Genomic DNA, 16,496 nt, shown 5'->3' on the forward strand with positions numbered 1-16,496 from the left:
CTGCTGATGGGCGCTCATAGGAGGCACTGATAGGTGGGCACTGATGAACACCGATGGGTGGCACTGATGATATTGATGGGTGGCATTGCTGGGCATCACATTTTTTGTCCATAATGTTGCCATTTGTGGGCACTGATTGGCATCCATTGTGCTTATTTTTTAATATGTGGATGGCCATGGGTTACATACCTGGCCATCCACATGTTGCCCCCTTCCTGGGTGGTCCTAGCGGCTTCCCTGGTGGTCCAGTGTAGGCATACGCGGGGGGCTGTGCTAACAATAAGCGCAAACCCCTGCTGTCAGGAGAGCCATCGATCAGCTCTCCTCTACTCGCGTCTGTCAGACGCGAGTGAGGAAAAGCCGATCAATGGGTCCTCCTGTTTACATAGTGATCAGCCACGATTGGACACGGCTGATCACGTGGTAAAGAGCCTCCGACGGAGGGTCTTTACCGAGATCGGTGTAGCAGTGTGTCAGACTGACACACCGCACCACCGATCGCCGCGATCTGCGCACCCCCCGGGCGTGCATCGGCTGTTTTTTTGCTGGACGTCATATGACAGGATAACACAACCACTTCCCGAATATCAATCTGCTATTGACCGTGCGGGAAGTGGTTAAACGTTGGCCATTTATAAAACATTCATTCAAGCTAAACAAAATGACACTGTTTTCAGATAGATGAATTCCTGCAACATCAGCTCCATTTAGGGGAGAAAATGCAGTAGTTTTCCAAAATACCTCAATGAGAAAACATTCTACATTTTGTCCACTAGATGGAGCACATGATAAAAGGAATTGTCCTATTAGAAAACATCCAATGAAATTTTGTTCAGTTGACACCAAAGGTTTCCGACATTGATTCTTGAGTCTATTTATGAAGCATTCATTGATCCTTGCAATGAATAGTTTTAAAAACTATTGAGTTTCTACTCAATTTCTAAACTAACAGACCAGCCTACACATTAGATATTTGTGTGAAACCGTATAAAATTATTAAACTCACCATCTACTCTTACCCCTCCTACTTGCTTCAACCCCTGCAGTGGAGCAAGGCAAGTCTTGTGTAAGCTCCAAGTTGGTTCAGTAAGAGTCTTCATAGGCCAAGGATTGTCTCAGCTAACACCCATTTGATGTGCCTGGTGATTAGTGGCCACTAAGTGTTACATTTCGAGTTACAGGGGAGAGAGGCACATGCTCTTCTACACCTTATTGTAGCAAATATTTCACTTCGCTCCTGCAGGGAGAACAGAGCGGCAGAGAAGTAAACAAAAGGTCTGCATAAGCAGCGCAAGAGGGCTTACACAATGCAACATTAATGTTGCACTGTATTTCTCAATTAAGCTTTAGAACAGATAAAGTTCCAGCTGTCAAAATGAACTGCCACCAAGAGTAGTGGCAGAGGTGTGGGGGAAGGAATTGACAGAGGAGAGTGACATCCCTGTGTAAATAACTGTTCGGAACTAGTTTATAAGCCCAATCAAATGAAGAGTTAAACCAAGGCTATACAACACCAGCCAAATGTTAGTGTTTCTCATTTTATGTTTTGTTTTGCAGTTTTATCTGTATTACTAATCTTCCATTTTTTTCTCCAGCAGTATCTAATAATCATTCACCAATCTACCCCATTTTTGTTTTTAACTTGTCCATCCCCCTGAATCTAGCTATAACAACCCTCTCTCCCCTAGCACAAGATACTCCTATACAAACCACATGTGCCCATTGTCCAATATCCTCAGAATTGTAAAAGAGGCTTTTTGATGAAAGAGATATACAAAGTCTCCCATGTTAGCTTTGATTTAAGAACCCTGCTGCCTTACTATCAGCCAAAAATAGGATGCATTCCTGAGAATCTTAAAGAGGAAGTAAACCCTGATGGGTTTTACTTCCTCTTTTGCCCCATGAACAGCCTGAAAATGTAAAGCATAATGGGCTAGTATGCATCGCATATTAGCCCATTATGTGACACTTACGTGCAAAAGAATCCAGCGATGTCCCAGCCGTAGGAAGCATCTGTCTTCTCTTCTTTCTGGGCCGCGGACTCTGGCGATGCGAGTCGCCAGAGCTGCGTGACGTCACTCCCGCGCATGCACACAAGAGCCGCAATTCACGGCACAGGCTGGGGAAAAAACAGCACTTAGTTTTGTTTCTTACCCGCGCACGCGCCATGGGGGTTTTCGGCGGACTACAAGTGAAATATCACCTAAACGGCGCACGTTTAGGAGATATTTCCACTACCTATAGGTAAGCCTTATTCTAGGCTTACCTATAGGTAGTAGTAGTTCAAAAGGACTTACAACCACTTTAACAGAGAAGACAACATGCATACCAAGTCATCCGAAGAGTAACCAAGCAGTCCGACATGCAGGTATGATGCATCTGACATGTTTATTACGCCTGTCCTTAGAATTTTTACAGTGCAATTTAGTGAACAGTTCCTTATAAATCTACGTCACACTAAAACCGATATAAGGGTACAGTATATATTTTTTCTGTAAAACTATCCGTAATCTGCCTGCAACAGAATTCTACCACTGACTTGCTGTAGCTTACTCTACTCCGTTCATCATTCACCAAGTACTGTGTAACCAGGGCAACAGGTGCCCTAACTGTATTGGAAAACATTTACACACTTGATTATTTAACAGTTACCTGATCAACACTGTCATTGAGCATTGTAAGGAGTACAAGTCCACGTCCATACAACAGATATTCTCCAAGAACTGCCATGTGGCTTTCTTCCTCTTCATCATCCTTGCTTTCTCCTCCTTCACTGCATAGTTTGTTGACATCAGACAAAAATTCCCGAGCTACAGAATTACAGTTGCTGCTCATGTTGAAGCTGGAATAAGAAAGAATTTTTTTTTAATTTGAGGCTAGCATTCCCTTGCACTTTTTTTATTCTCATTTTTTTTTTCCTCCACATTCTTTGTTTAAAAGTAAGGTCATCGTTTCACCATTGTACATTAAGGATGCCACCATGATAAATGAATCAATATTCATTTGCAGACACTAATCTCTATGCATTTCATGGCATCGCCCACTTCATTAGGAGACCGTTGCAGTTGGTTTGTATGTGCATCTATGGAAAAACCATGTCAATCTGTAAATGTTTGTCAAGACCAAAATCGTTTACTTGCCAAAAGGGTACAGCAAAAAATGATACACTTTTTGGACTCGATCCACTGAAACTGTATGTACCGCCTAACCTAATTCCTTTATGTTCTCCGCCAATTGTAAAACACATTTTTAATTTACAGATTTACATGGTTTTTCTATAGCTGCACAAACCAACTGCAACTGTCTCCTGATGAAGTGGGCGCTGCCCCATGAAATGCATAGAGATTATAGTGTCTGCAAATGAATATTGATTAATTTATTATGGTGGCATCCTGAATGTACAATGGTGAAACAGTGACCTTACTTTTACACAATGAATGTGAATATGTACCTTTTTTTATGTAAATCTAAAAAATTTGGGATTTTTATACATTTGCTGTACTATTTTAAATCAAGCTCCACTCTCTAAATTCCCTTAGGAAAATTGTTTTCTTTTTGGTTGTGTAGAATTATTGGGGACATAGTGCTGCTCTGGTCTGACCACAAGGGACATTTAGTTTTGTTTGTCTAAAAATATCAAGAAAAAAAAAAAAAAGTTTGAATAGTTTATTAAAAAAAAAAAAAAGAAAATCAGCAGGAAAATAATAATTAAATGGAAGAGAATAAGGAATTAATTAGGGTTGATGAGGGTAAAAGAAGGGTTAAATAGAGGAACCATAAAAAAAATCTGCAGACCAAAGTTCATCCCCTTGATCTGTAGATGAAGAAAAGCTGTAGGATACAAAAAGAAACAATGTTTATCTTTCACCTGAGCAATGTTGTTGATAAACATTGCCAAACTGCTGTTTTTTTCACAGCTCCAATTGCTGGGATTTTAGTTTACACTTCAGCTGTCAACAGAGAAACCCCACTGACATCTAATTGAGTCATTGGTTGTTAAAGTGGAGGTATACTGCGCGTCACAGGTTGCCGACAGAACCCGAACGTCGGTGCGCAGGCGCCGTATAGAGCCGCACCGACGTTCGGGTTTTTTCGGCAACCCGTGACGCGCAGTATGCGCCGTTCGGAAGCCTGTCAATCACAGGCAGTGCTTGGGAACGCCCACTCCCGCGGGATTGCCGTGAGGTGAAAAAATCGGGATTAAGAGGTATGTGATGAGAAAAAAAAAAAAAAAACACCGGCATTCTGTTGGTAGGATGGCGCGACTCCGTGTGATGTCAGAATTTTTTTGGAGGGTGAACCTTCACTTTAAGGACGCAGCGGCCCCGCTCCTTAACAACCAATAATTTGTTACACATTTCAACTGTCAGTGGGGGAATCTTATACACATACAAATATACACACATAAATACTAGAGCTGTACGATTAATTGTGTAAAAAAAAAAAAAAAAAACGCAATACAACCCCCGCCCCCCCCCCCCCCCCCCCCCCAGCATTTCCCCGATTCATGTTAATCAAGTGCAGAGCCAAGCAGCACTGTCAAAAGAAAAGAAAACTCAGCCAGCAAATGTTTATCAACAGCAATAAAGAGAACAAAAATATTATCTTTTGGTTCTTTTAGATCAGGGGTGTCCAAACTTTCTAAGCAAAGGGCCAGTTTACTTTCCTTCAGAGTTTACGAGGGCCGGACAGTGGTCTGGAGTCGAAAAGGTCTCGACATCAGTGGGAAAAATGAATGCCCTATTGCTTCAGTGTGAGTAATTGTCCCCCGTCATTGGGTCCCATTGCGAAAAACTGTGCCCCGTTTTTGGTGTCATTGTGAAGAATTATGTACCATCGTTGGTGTCATTGGGCCCCTTTGTTGGTGTCAGTAGGAGAAACTATGTCCCAATGTGGTATCAGTGGATTAAATAGTGCCCCAAGGGCCAGATAAAAGCAAGCAAAGGGCCGCTGTTTGGAGACCACTGTTTTAGATCAATGGAATGAGCGTCTGTAAAAGGTCAGTTTAAAGCGGGGGTTCCCCCTATCGACGAAAAAAAAAAAAAAAATTTATTTTACCATAAAATCAGGCATTGTAGCGCGAGCTACAGTATGCCTGTCCCGAATTTTTTACCCCCGTACTCACCTTGTACGCGTAGATCGAAGATACCGGGGAATGGGCGTGCCTATGGAGACGGAGGATGATTGACGGCCGGCTCTGGCGCGTCACGCTTCTCCGGAAATAGCCGAAATAGGCTTGGTCTTCACGACGCGTGCGCATAGCCTGTGCGCAGGCGCCGTGAAGAGCCGAGACCTACTCCGGCTGTCTTCGGGGAGAGTGACGTGCCAGGGCCGGCCGTCAATCATCCTCCCTCTCCATAGGCACGCCCATTCCCCGCGGGAGCCGAAAAATACGATCTCCGATTACAAGGTGAGTCCGGGGTTAAAAAAAATCGGGATAGGCATACTGTAGCTCGCGCTACAATGCCTGTCTCGATGGTAAAATCGTGTCGGGGGGGGTGAACTACCGCTTTAACAACATAAAACACTAAAACCTTTTTGACACTTGTTGCTTACAAAGTTAAAATCTGTAGTTTTTGCTAGAAAACTACTTAGAAAAAAATATATATATATATATATATATACACACATTTTTTAGCAGAGGCCCTAGAGAATAAAATGGAGATTGTTTCAATATTTTATGTCACACTGTATTCGTGCAGTCATCTTTCTAAAGCAATTTTTTTTTTTGTAGGAAAAAAACAAAACACACTTCAATTAAATTTGGGGTAGATTTGATTTAAATCAGGATTTAAAAATCACTAGTAAAAAGGTTTGAGTTAAATCATAATTTTTAAAGCGCTACTATCATTTCTGTCCCGCAGCAGATCCCTCCTCTGACCTGCTGTTGACTCACGACTGTCCAATTCACTTTAATGGGATGGCTGGTGATGCTGTAGTGACAACAAGGTGAGGGAAGTGGCGGCAGCAGGTGAATGGATGCCTGTCATTATAGATCTGAAATGATAGGTGCTCTTTAACTACTTAAATACTGGGCACTTTTGCCCCCTTCCTTCCCAGACCAATTTTCAGCATTCTTTCACTTTCAATGACAATTGCACGGTCATGCTAGGCTGTACACAAATTAAATTTTTATAATTTTATTTACACAAACAGAGCTTTCTTTTGGTGGCATTTATTCGACTGTTTTTTAGTTTTTGCAATATAAAGCGAAAAAAAAATATAGTGGAAATTTGGGGGGAAAACACAATATTTTCTTCTATTTTAAAAGAAATCCAATAAAATCTAATTTTGTCATAAATTTAAGCCAAAATGTATTCTGCTACATGTCTTTGGTAAAACAAATCCCATTAAGAATATAATAATTGGGTTGTGCGATCACGAACACGTGTGCAGATGATCATTGGGACATAGGATTTTACTGTTACATGTGTGGGACAGGTGTTTTGGGGACACTATTTTGGGGACTTTGTGCGTTTACATTTTGGGACATGTGTGGGGACACTGAGCCAGTGATCAGTGTGTAAAAAGCTGTAAAAAAAACAGCTCATACTCACTGATCACTGGCCGGATGCAGAGATCCGCTCTCATCTCTTCACTGAAAACTATTGTGCAAGGAGAGTCGATCGCCTAGCAACTGGCTCTCCATTTACATCATATGACAGCTGTGATCAGGAGAACCAATCACAGAGCCCTCCTGGAGATCGGAGATGTGCCGTGTCCGGGTGACACAAGCGCATCGGGGCTGCGCGGGCACACACGCGCATGATCCCCCTTTTGAGGGATGTTCCTGAAGTCCACTGAGAAGGAGGAAGTGCCCACCCGGCCGTATAAGTACAGTGGCCGGGCGGGAAATAGTTAAATGTAAGGACCTATTCTTGCTGGCAGTTAGAATCTTTAATATTTACAAACCAAATTAAGGTTTCCCATTTAAAATAATAAGCTGTCGGATCTTGATGCTCTACAGCAACCCCAGAACGGCGGTTCGTATAGGACCTCATACTTCTTCATTTTTCCACATAGGTAGGGGGACTCGGCAGGGCTGTCCTCTATCGCCCTTTTTATTTGCACTCATGATGGAGCCTATTGCAATTGCATTGAGAGCGGCTGGGGAGGTGAAGGCGCTCAGGGTGGGGTCCATAGATGAGTGTCTGGCATTATATGCGGATGACATGTTGCTATTTTTGCAAGATCCCAAGGTATCACTGGAGGCAGCGCTGTGCATTTTAAATACGTTTTCGCAATTTTCCGGGTTGAAAGTGAATTGGACCAAATCGTCCATCTTGCCGCTGGACGCTGGGGCCAGGGACGTTGCGGACCCGGCCTTACCGTTGCAGTGGGTTACACAGCTCACGTATCTCGGGGTCAAGATTACGGCAAGGGTAGAGGACTATATGCCCCTGAATCTGGCCCCGCTCCTGCTTTTCTTTAAACAAAAGATACAGGCCTGGCAGAGACTCCCTTTATCACTCATAGGTCGAATTAATTTGCTTAAAATGAAAATTCTCCCAGTCATATTGTACTTTTTAAGGAATGCTCCCATCTGGATCCCCAAATCCTTTTTTAAGAAGCTTGATGGGCTCACAAGCACATTTTTGTGGGCACCCAAGCAGCCCAGAATAGGTTTGAAGACTCTACAGGAACCCTGGGGAGAGGGGGGGCTAGCTTTGCCAGACTGGAAAAAATACTATTTGGCAGGACAGATGGTGTTTGTTCATCGGTGGTTAACATCGGACGAGGGGGATTCGGCCACGGTGTTGGAAGCGGCGCACTTGGGTTCGTACGAAACTCTGCGGTTCGCCATTCATAGGGGAGTAAAGATGGATCTTCCACTTACGGTTTCTATGCGGGCCTCGATTAAGGCATGGGAGGCTGCGGTCGCTCTAGCAAACCCCAGTTATAGGGGTTTGTCTCCATCCACTCCACTATGGATGAACCCTAAATTATCGCACTTCTATTCTTTCGACGATCCTATGGGCTGGGCGACGAGGGGTATCAAGACACTCAAAGATGTCACGATGGATGGAGAGTTGCTTACCTTCGACCAACTTAAAGCTAGGCATGATCTGCCAAATAATCAGCTGTTTCGATATTTTCAATTGCGTCATGCGTTCAAATCTCAATTTAAAGTATTGGCCATAGAGTCGGTTCCATCGAGATTGGAGGAGATGCTCTCCACAGAGGATCTTCCCAAGACTCTGTCGGTTTCATATAAGAAGTTGTTCGCCACCAGTCCAGGGGCGGTCGTTAGGTGCAGGGACAAGTGGGTGAGTGAGGTGCCCGATATCCAGGGGGAGGACTGGGATGAAATGTGGACACATCCATTCCAGCATCTGGTGGCAGCCAGAGACAGATTAATCCACTTTAAGTTTCTGCATAGGATCTACTATACGCCAGCCAGGCTGGCGACTATTTACCCATCGGTGCCGGCTGAGTGCTGGAGGTGCACCTTTGCTCCTGCAGCGGCGGAGCATGTGTTTTGGAGCTGCCCTCGGATCAAGCAGTTTTGGTCGGAGGTCACCTCTTGTATCTCGGCAGTTTTGTTGACCCCTGTTCCGGTGACGATTACAGTATGTTTACTGGGATTAGTGGAGGAGGTGGTGCCATCCAGGGCTCATCGGACACTGCTAAACATCCTTTTATTTTATGGAAGGAAAGCCATCCTGTTAAAATGGCGCAAACCGGAGGCACCTGAATTGCGCTTTTGGAAGGGCCTGGTCAATTCAATGATGCCATATTATAAGGCGACTTACCTTTCCAGGGGTTGTGGGAAAAAATTTGACAAGGTGTGGCAGGCTTGGTATAACTCTGACCTGACTGTTGGTTAAGGCCTGATGGCAGATATGGGTCGCCTCATAAACTTCAACATTTCAGATACTGGGTAAAATCGGGTGATGTGGGGTGACGTGATTGAATCCTGGAGAGGAATGGGAGGCGGAACACCTGACAAACTTCCGGTGGTCTCATGGGAGGGAGAGTGGGAGCTGAGCAAAAAGGGTGGGGGGCTAGGGTGTTATGTTAACTTAGTAGCGGGGTGTGTAAGTAGGCCATGTTGGCCTTTCACCGGCCCAGTGTTGTGCTGGGGCGGCTGCCTTTTTATTTTATGTTGTTGTTTTTTTTTTTGTGTTATATAAACTGTCAAAATCAATAAAAAGAATTTTACAAAAAAAAATAATAAGCTGTCAGGTTAGTAAAACAGCGATATCATAACAGATTCACTCATACAGTTTGTAGTGTACATAGATTTGCAAAACAAAAAGGGATAAAGGAATATTCCTGAACTTTATCTCATGGGTACTGTGAAATTGTGTTTATCGAATGAGTTTACCAAAAATGTAAATATTGCAGAATATGCAGCCTCATGCTACATAAATAAGCTCCATTTAATGCTGAACAAACTAAATTATTAATGCATCTTAAATAGATTTTATACTCCAAAAGCATTTTATTCAACCACAATTAGCATTTTTTAAATGTATGTCCTTTCATCATGCGTTTTTATAATATAAATCTGGTCACAATCCGCTGCCGATCCGCATAGATATTCAAAAAATATCATTTATAAAACTATGTCTACACCGTTGTCATTTTGCTTGTGGGCATTGTGAAGCCTACAGGCACTTACTTCCTGGAAGTCTTGGATGGGGAGTGATAATTGGACAGCGCACTGCATCCTGGGAAATTACGACACACATTTCCCAGGAGCATTAGAGGGAGATGTCAGAATCCTAGGTGGTTTCAAAGGCAGATTTCGCAGGACCGCATACAGTAGCAACAGGCATTTCCAGATGAGTAAAAAAAAAAAAAAATCTAATGAGCACAATAATAAAAAAAAAAATTGGGATGGAAACTCCACTTTAAATCAAGAAAATCTGATTAAAAAAAAAAAAAAAAAAAATCCAAAGTTTTTTTTTTTTTTTTTTAAATCATTGATTTATTATATCCACCCGTCTTAAAAGTAGTGGGCTTGAAAACTACCCATCATGCTGATCGCATCGATGACCTTAAAAAAAGAAGAAAAAAAAAAAAGACTCCGCAGGAACAACCTGTGTATTCTGTGATTTCCTGAGCGTATGGAAGGAAAGAAGCCCACTGAGTTTATCGAGCAATGGTTAGATGTTTTTGATAAACAATCAAGAGAGGTTTATCTGCATACGGCTGGAAAGAGATATCCAATAAAACCCAGTCTAAAATTGTTGTTGTGACTTAAGAAAAGGATCACGTAACCTTTTAGGGCAAATTTTTGTAGAAAAGCAGTCAATTACAGGGGAGTCACATACCAATACAGGGCTTGACAAATTTGCTTGGGATCTAGGAGCCAGCTAAAAAAGTTAGGAGCCAGGTTTTTTTGCACCCACTTCCGGCCACACAGTCTGCGGGTAGACTGCGGGCAGGACGTCAGACCCCCCCCCCCCCCCCCCATTGTGTTCTGGGAAACACACAGCTCGCAGAACACAGCGGGGACCAGTGAGCACGACAATTAAAGGGCACAGTGGCAACAATTGGCACAGTGGCGACAATTGATGGCATGGCACAGCGGCTGCATTTGATGGCATGGCACAGTGGCTGCATTTGATGGCATGGCACAGCGACTGCATTTGATGGCATGGCACAGCGGTGACTGCAATTGATGGCACAGTGGTGACTGCAATTGATGGCACAGTGGTGACTGCAATTGATGGCACAGTGGTGACTGCAATTGATGGCACAGTGGTGACTGCAATTGATGGCACAGTGGTGACTGCAATTGATGGCACAGTGGTTGCGTTTGGCATGGCACAGTGGTGACAATTGATGGCACAGTGGCTGCGTTTGATGGCATGGCAGAGTGGTGACAATTGATGGGCACAGTGGCTGCGTTTGGCATGGCACAGTAGTGACAATTGATGGGCACAGTGGCTGCAAAGTGAACAATATCAATATGCCTGTGCTGTGCCCTAACTCAGTGTTGCTAGTGTGAACCATAAGTGCAAAAATCCTATATAGTTATGGTTTTTAAAAGTATTGTCTTTTTTGCTTCTTACCTTTAACCTTGATCTCACAGAGCGCGAACAGCATGTGCAGCCTCCGGCCAGCTCCTTTCCTGTGACTCCCCGTGGCACCGCCCCCTCAGAGAAATTCCCCAATCCCCGGGGCGAGAGGCGGCCGGAGGCGGAGCGCCCGCAGCCTCTGCTTGCATCATCGGCTACATGACAGTTATCCATACCGCCGATGCATAGGCCGCAAAAGCCGCGGCCTCAACTAGCGGCACGACCCGATGGCGGGTGTGGGGGGTTGCGCGGCGACGCTCTCAGGATACCCCAGCTCTGCTGCCATGGGCGCCAGGTCGATAATTCTAAGCGCAACGGCGACCTGGCGCCCGGAATTTGTCAATGACTGTACTAATAAACTTCAATTTACATGGTGCCTTTAAAAGGTAGCGTCTCAAAGCGCTTTATAAAGAAATACACAAGGTCAAATTAAGAAGGACAATTACATGAAAGCTTGTCTAAAGAAAAAAAAAAGTTTTTAGATTTGATTTAAATGACTTGAGAGAAGATGACACCGAAGACTCGAATTTAAGGAGCAGAAAAGAAATTATGAGGGGGGGGGGGAGTTCAGGAGCAGCCCGTCTGACGAACCCTCGTCTTCAAACTGGACTAAGTCTGCCGTCAATGCTTACTCTGTCCAGAACCAGCATAAGCCCACCCAATCACCAGCCGCAACACAGTTTACAGTGGCAAACAACAAACTGATCACACATGGACAACAACAAATAAATAACTCAGACTCTCCCCTCCCCCCACCTTTGGAAACAGGGCGGGTTAAACAGTCCAATGACAGTGGACACACAGCTCAGGAGTATCATGTGCAAGAGGCCTAATACGTCACACTGCTCTGCTAAAGTGTAGCCAACACAGTTTTTGTGAGGGTTTTCTGCACTTTCCCATAGACTTCAAATATGTCCCACGGTTTTGGTGTACTTTCAGACAGCACACCAAAACCGCAAGACATAATTGAAGTCTATGGGAAAGCGGAGCTAACCCGCATAAAAACCATTGGTTAGCTGTGCTTTGCTTTCAAGCTACAAACAAATAAAAAATAAAAATAAATTGGATTTTTATATTTAACAGCTTAATTACTATGTAGGTTATAGGCCACCTTCAGGTGATGGACACTGGTGCAATCAAAGACAGGAAGTCCCTCCCTATATAACCCCTCCCGTCCGGGGAGTGCCTCAGTTTTTGTAGTTAAGCAATAAGTATCCCAACAAGAGGGCAGGGCCTCTGTCTCTGTGTCCCGTGATGTACTCTAAGAAAAGGATTTTAAAAAGGTAAGCTGTTATAAAAATCCTATTTTCTTTAGTGTACATCGCAGGACACAGAGCAGCCATAGTAATTACTATGTGGGATGTCCCAAAGCAATGCCTTCTTAGGGGAGGGAGACATAAATAAAAGCAGGTAGCCATCAGACGCAAGGACCTAAACTGCTGCCTGCAGTACACTGCGCCCAAAGGCAGTATCCTTTTGCTGTCTTACATCCACCTGATAGAATCTAGTGAATGTATGCACCGACAACCAAGTTGCGGCCTTGAAAAATCGGAGTCATAGAGGCTTGGTGATATACTGCCCATGAAGTACTGCCCTGGTAGAGTGCACTCTAACTTGAAAAAGCTGAACCCTTCTTTTCAACCATAAGCCTGAACAACCTAACAAATCCATTTCAAATAGTTGATTCCAACGCTGCCTGCCCTTTCCTAGGGCTTTCTGGCAGCCCAACAGTGCTTCAGTTTTCTGTATCTGAACCCTTGAGATAGACCTTAACTGCTCCCACTACAAGGAGAGAATGTAATAACCTTCCTTCCGCAAAAAAGGAAGGTAGGGAAACATCTTTATTCAGGTAAAATTAGATACCTTAGGCAAAAAAAAAAAAAAGGGATGGGTGAGGACTCAACACCACCTTATCGTTATGAAAAATGAAGGATGGCTCTTTACAAAAGAAAGCTGCCAAACTCTGAAAACTCTTTCGGTGGCTGCCGCAATCAAGAACACCAATTTCCTTGTCAGAAGAAACAAGGGAATAAGGGAATCCTATGGGCACAAGGGTGACCTAGGGGAAAGGGAATAGCCGCTCCAGGTGGGAACCCAGATGAATATCTTCCGTTGCAGACAACTCAGGTGCAGGCAATGCACTTAGCAAAGCAGGAACAAAGTGTCTCTGGACATCGCACTCTGAACAAATCATAGCCTTTTATTAAAAAGGACAGCACTACAAGTCACAGCAAAAGAAAATAAAACCTGACTTCTGACACGTTTCGCACTGAAACTAGTGCTTAGTCACAAGGGTGACCTAACTGGTGGATTTTATACGCGTTACACCTTGTATACAGGCCCGGTTCAGAGATTGTTTTCCAAAGGCCACTTGCTTGCCAAACAATGACAAGGCCAAGAACCGAGCCTAGAAAGAACTCAAGGCTAGCGTCATTTCCATTCCTAATTGTAGGAAGGCAAGAACTCTACCTATGACATACTTCCAAAGGATGCCATCCTTGGTTTCCCCCAGGAACATAGACCCTTCAGGTCCTATAGTAAATAGTCCTAGAGGCCGGTTGTCCTGCATTAGTCAGGGTAGTTACTACTGGCCCTGAAGGCCCCCTAATTATTTTAGAATGTGGGCTTAACAGCCAAACCGCTAAATTCAGCGTTTGCGAGGCAGGATGAAATAGCGACCCCTACGAAAGTAGATTTGAACAAGAAGGAAGGGTCCATGGATCCCCTACTGTCACCCTCACAATCTCTGCATACTAGGATCGTCTGGGTCATACCGGAGCTACTAGGATTACCGGCTTCTGTTCCCTTTTGATCCTGTATAGAAGCCGTGGTAGAAGCAGCACTGGGGGGGGATGCATAAATCAGTGAAAACTCAACCTGCGGGGATACAAAAACGCAACTTATGCGAGTGGATCCCTTGCCCTTAACACAAAGTTGTCCAACTTTGTGTTAAACGTCAATAGATCCATGACCAAAATACCCCATCTCTGGCATATGGCCAGAAAAATTTCGGGATGTAGAGAATATTCTCCCGGGAACAATTGTTGCGGCTCAAGAAATCCACCTGCCAATTCTCCACTTCCCAGAATGAAGATTGCAGATAGGCAAGATACATGCTTTCCTGCCCAAGCCAGAACATGGTTCACCTCCCTCTGGCTGCGTGACTTCTGGTACCCCCTAGGTGATTGATGTAAGCCACTGCTGTGGTATTACCAGATTGTATTCTGACAGGATAATCCTGCAACCTGAACATCCAATGGTCTCTTCCAGGACTGCTCCTCAGCCCAAGAGGCTGGCCTCCATTGTGACTACCTTCCAGGTAACTGATATGAAGGATCTTCCTTTCTCCCAATCATTTGTTTACCAACCGAAGCTCAGGCGTACCTTTGGGACCAGATACCTTGGATAATGTAAGGCTTGGATTTTCTTGTTCCAAGTAGACAGAATGCGGTTTGCAACAGCCTTGCAAAGCATAGGGAACCACTGCGAAAGAAGCTACCATCTTCCCTAGCAATTCCATGGCAAGGTGAATGGAAGGACTCTTCCTTGCCTTGACCACATGGACCAGCTCTTATAGCGCCGACTTCTGCCTGAGGCCAAGAGACTCTTTGTTGGGCTATGTCCCACGCACTCTAGCTTTCTTACTGACCGTAAGGATAATTTTTCTAGGTTGAGAACCCAACCCAGGTGTTCGAGACTTGACCATGCTGGACACAGTTTGGTCTAGCCAGGCTACTGACTGATCCATCAGCAGCAGGTCACCTAGGTATGCCATTACTGCTTTACCCTGGTCCCTTAGTCTTGCTAGTACTGGGGCCAAAACTTTCATAAATACCTGAGGAGCGGTGGCTAATGCCACAAACTGAAAGTTGCGCTGTTCCACCGCAAAACACAGAAACTTCTGATGAGCGGGGAAAATTGACAGATGTAGATGCGCATCTTTAATGTCTATTTATGCTAGAACTTCTCCTCCCCATAGGGTGGATACGACTGACCGGATTGATTCCATGCTGAAAGAGCAGATGTGTAGGAAGCGATTCAGATCTTTGAGATCTAAAAAAGGGTCCGAGATCTCCAATCTGTTTCGGTACCGTGAAGAGATTTGAATAAAACCACATACCCTGCTCTTCTGAGGGGGTCTCTATGATTCCCTGAAACATCAAGCCGTCCAGTGCCAGAAATAAAGACCTTATTTTCATTAGGTCTTTGTGGAGTAGCCTAGGGATACCACAGAGATGACCCATCCGTCAAGGATCTCTTCTTGCCAAGCCACTGAAAACCACAGAAGTCTTCCCTCCACCTCGATCGAGCGGAGGTGCCCCTTTCGTAAGGAGGACTTGGGACTCTGCTTTTTAGGCTTCTGCCATCATGCACTTCTGCAGTCCTATGCAAATAAACATATAGGTAAAATAGTTCCAGAAAAACCAAGTGCATACGTATACAGCTTTAACGTATGCAGTATGTGTTAAAGCAATATATGGAAGCGTATGTTCATGGTTTTAGCATGAGACCATACAAATATGCTTTCAGGCAAAATATGAAAAGTGTGTGCTGTACACACGCATTCAAGTAGCACGTGTGCCTTGGAACTAGCATCTTTGCAAAGCAAGCATGTGTTTATGAAACGTGTTATGCAACATTCCGCAACACATATTTATGCAGACATGTATTCCTATGTGATCGTGAGGAGTCATGTACATTTAAACATGTATTAACATGCCTCAATATGCAATCATGCATCGTTATGCGATCCAGCATTTTATGTGATCGAGCATTTTTATGCAACTATGAAAAAACCATGCATATCTATACAAACAAACATGCATCTATATGTGACCATGTATCCTCAAGCGATCCTGTCACCTTATGCGATCACGCGTCTTTATGTGATCAATAATAAATGTTTTTTTTGTTTTGTTTTTTACACAAACATGCATTTTGTACACCCATGATCATGTATCTTTATGCAAACATGTGAACTGGTAAAAAACAGTTAACGTCAGCAACCATGTGCATTTCAGCAAGTTTGTAAGCAAGCACTTGCTCAATTGCAGTTGGTCCTATACTTTAGACCTGTAGGATACCAAACACATATGCACTATATTGGAAATGCAACTCCCTAAAATGCACCCACGCGCATGTCTTTCAAACATGTACTTTAAAAAAAAAAAACACAATTAAAGCGGGGGTTCACCCTAAAAAAATGTTTGTCTACCATGCAATGCAGCATACTAGCGTCAGCTACAGTATGCCTTTATTTTATTTTTTTCCCCGCTGTACTCACAGTTTAATCCATTAGTTAAGTTTCAGACTCCCTCGGGGAGTAGGTGTTCCTATGAAGAGGGAGTAACATGATTGATGGCCGGCTATGGCGCGTCACGCTTCCCGAAATAGGATTTGGCTCTTCACGGCGCCTGCGCAGTCAGCTCCTAGTCTTTGCGCAGGCGCCATATAAAGCGCCGTGAA

At 44.0% G+C, this 16,496-nt stretch overlaps 1 protein-coding gene across 1 annotated transcript in view; it reads right to left on the minus strand.

Annotated features, from left to right (window-relative positions):
• LYST (lysosomal trafficking regulator) overlaps nt 1-16,496 on the minus strand; it is a 317,564-nt gene that overhangs the window by 272,927 nt on the left and 28,141 nt on the right. The window contains exon 2 of the mRNA XM_040350648.1: nt 2,653-2,842. Coding sequence (XP_040206582.1) covers nt 2,653-2,835 — 183 coding nt within the window. The 5' untranslated portion in view covers nt 2,836-2,842. The remainder of the gene's footprint in view (nt 1-2,652; nt 2,843-16,496) is intronic.

Source organism: Rana temporaria, chromosome 4 (genome assembly GCF_905171775.1).
Source record: "Rana temporaria chromosome 4, aRanTem1.1, whole genome shotgun sequence".
Classification (NCBI taxonomy): Eukaryota; Metazoa; Chordata; class Amphibia; order Anura; family Ranidae; genus Rana; species Rana temporaria.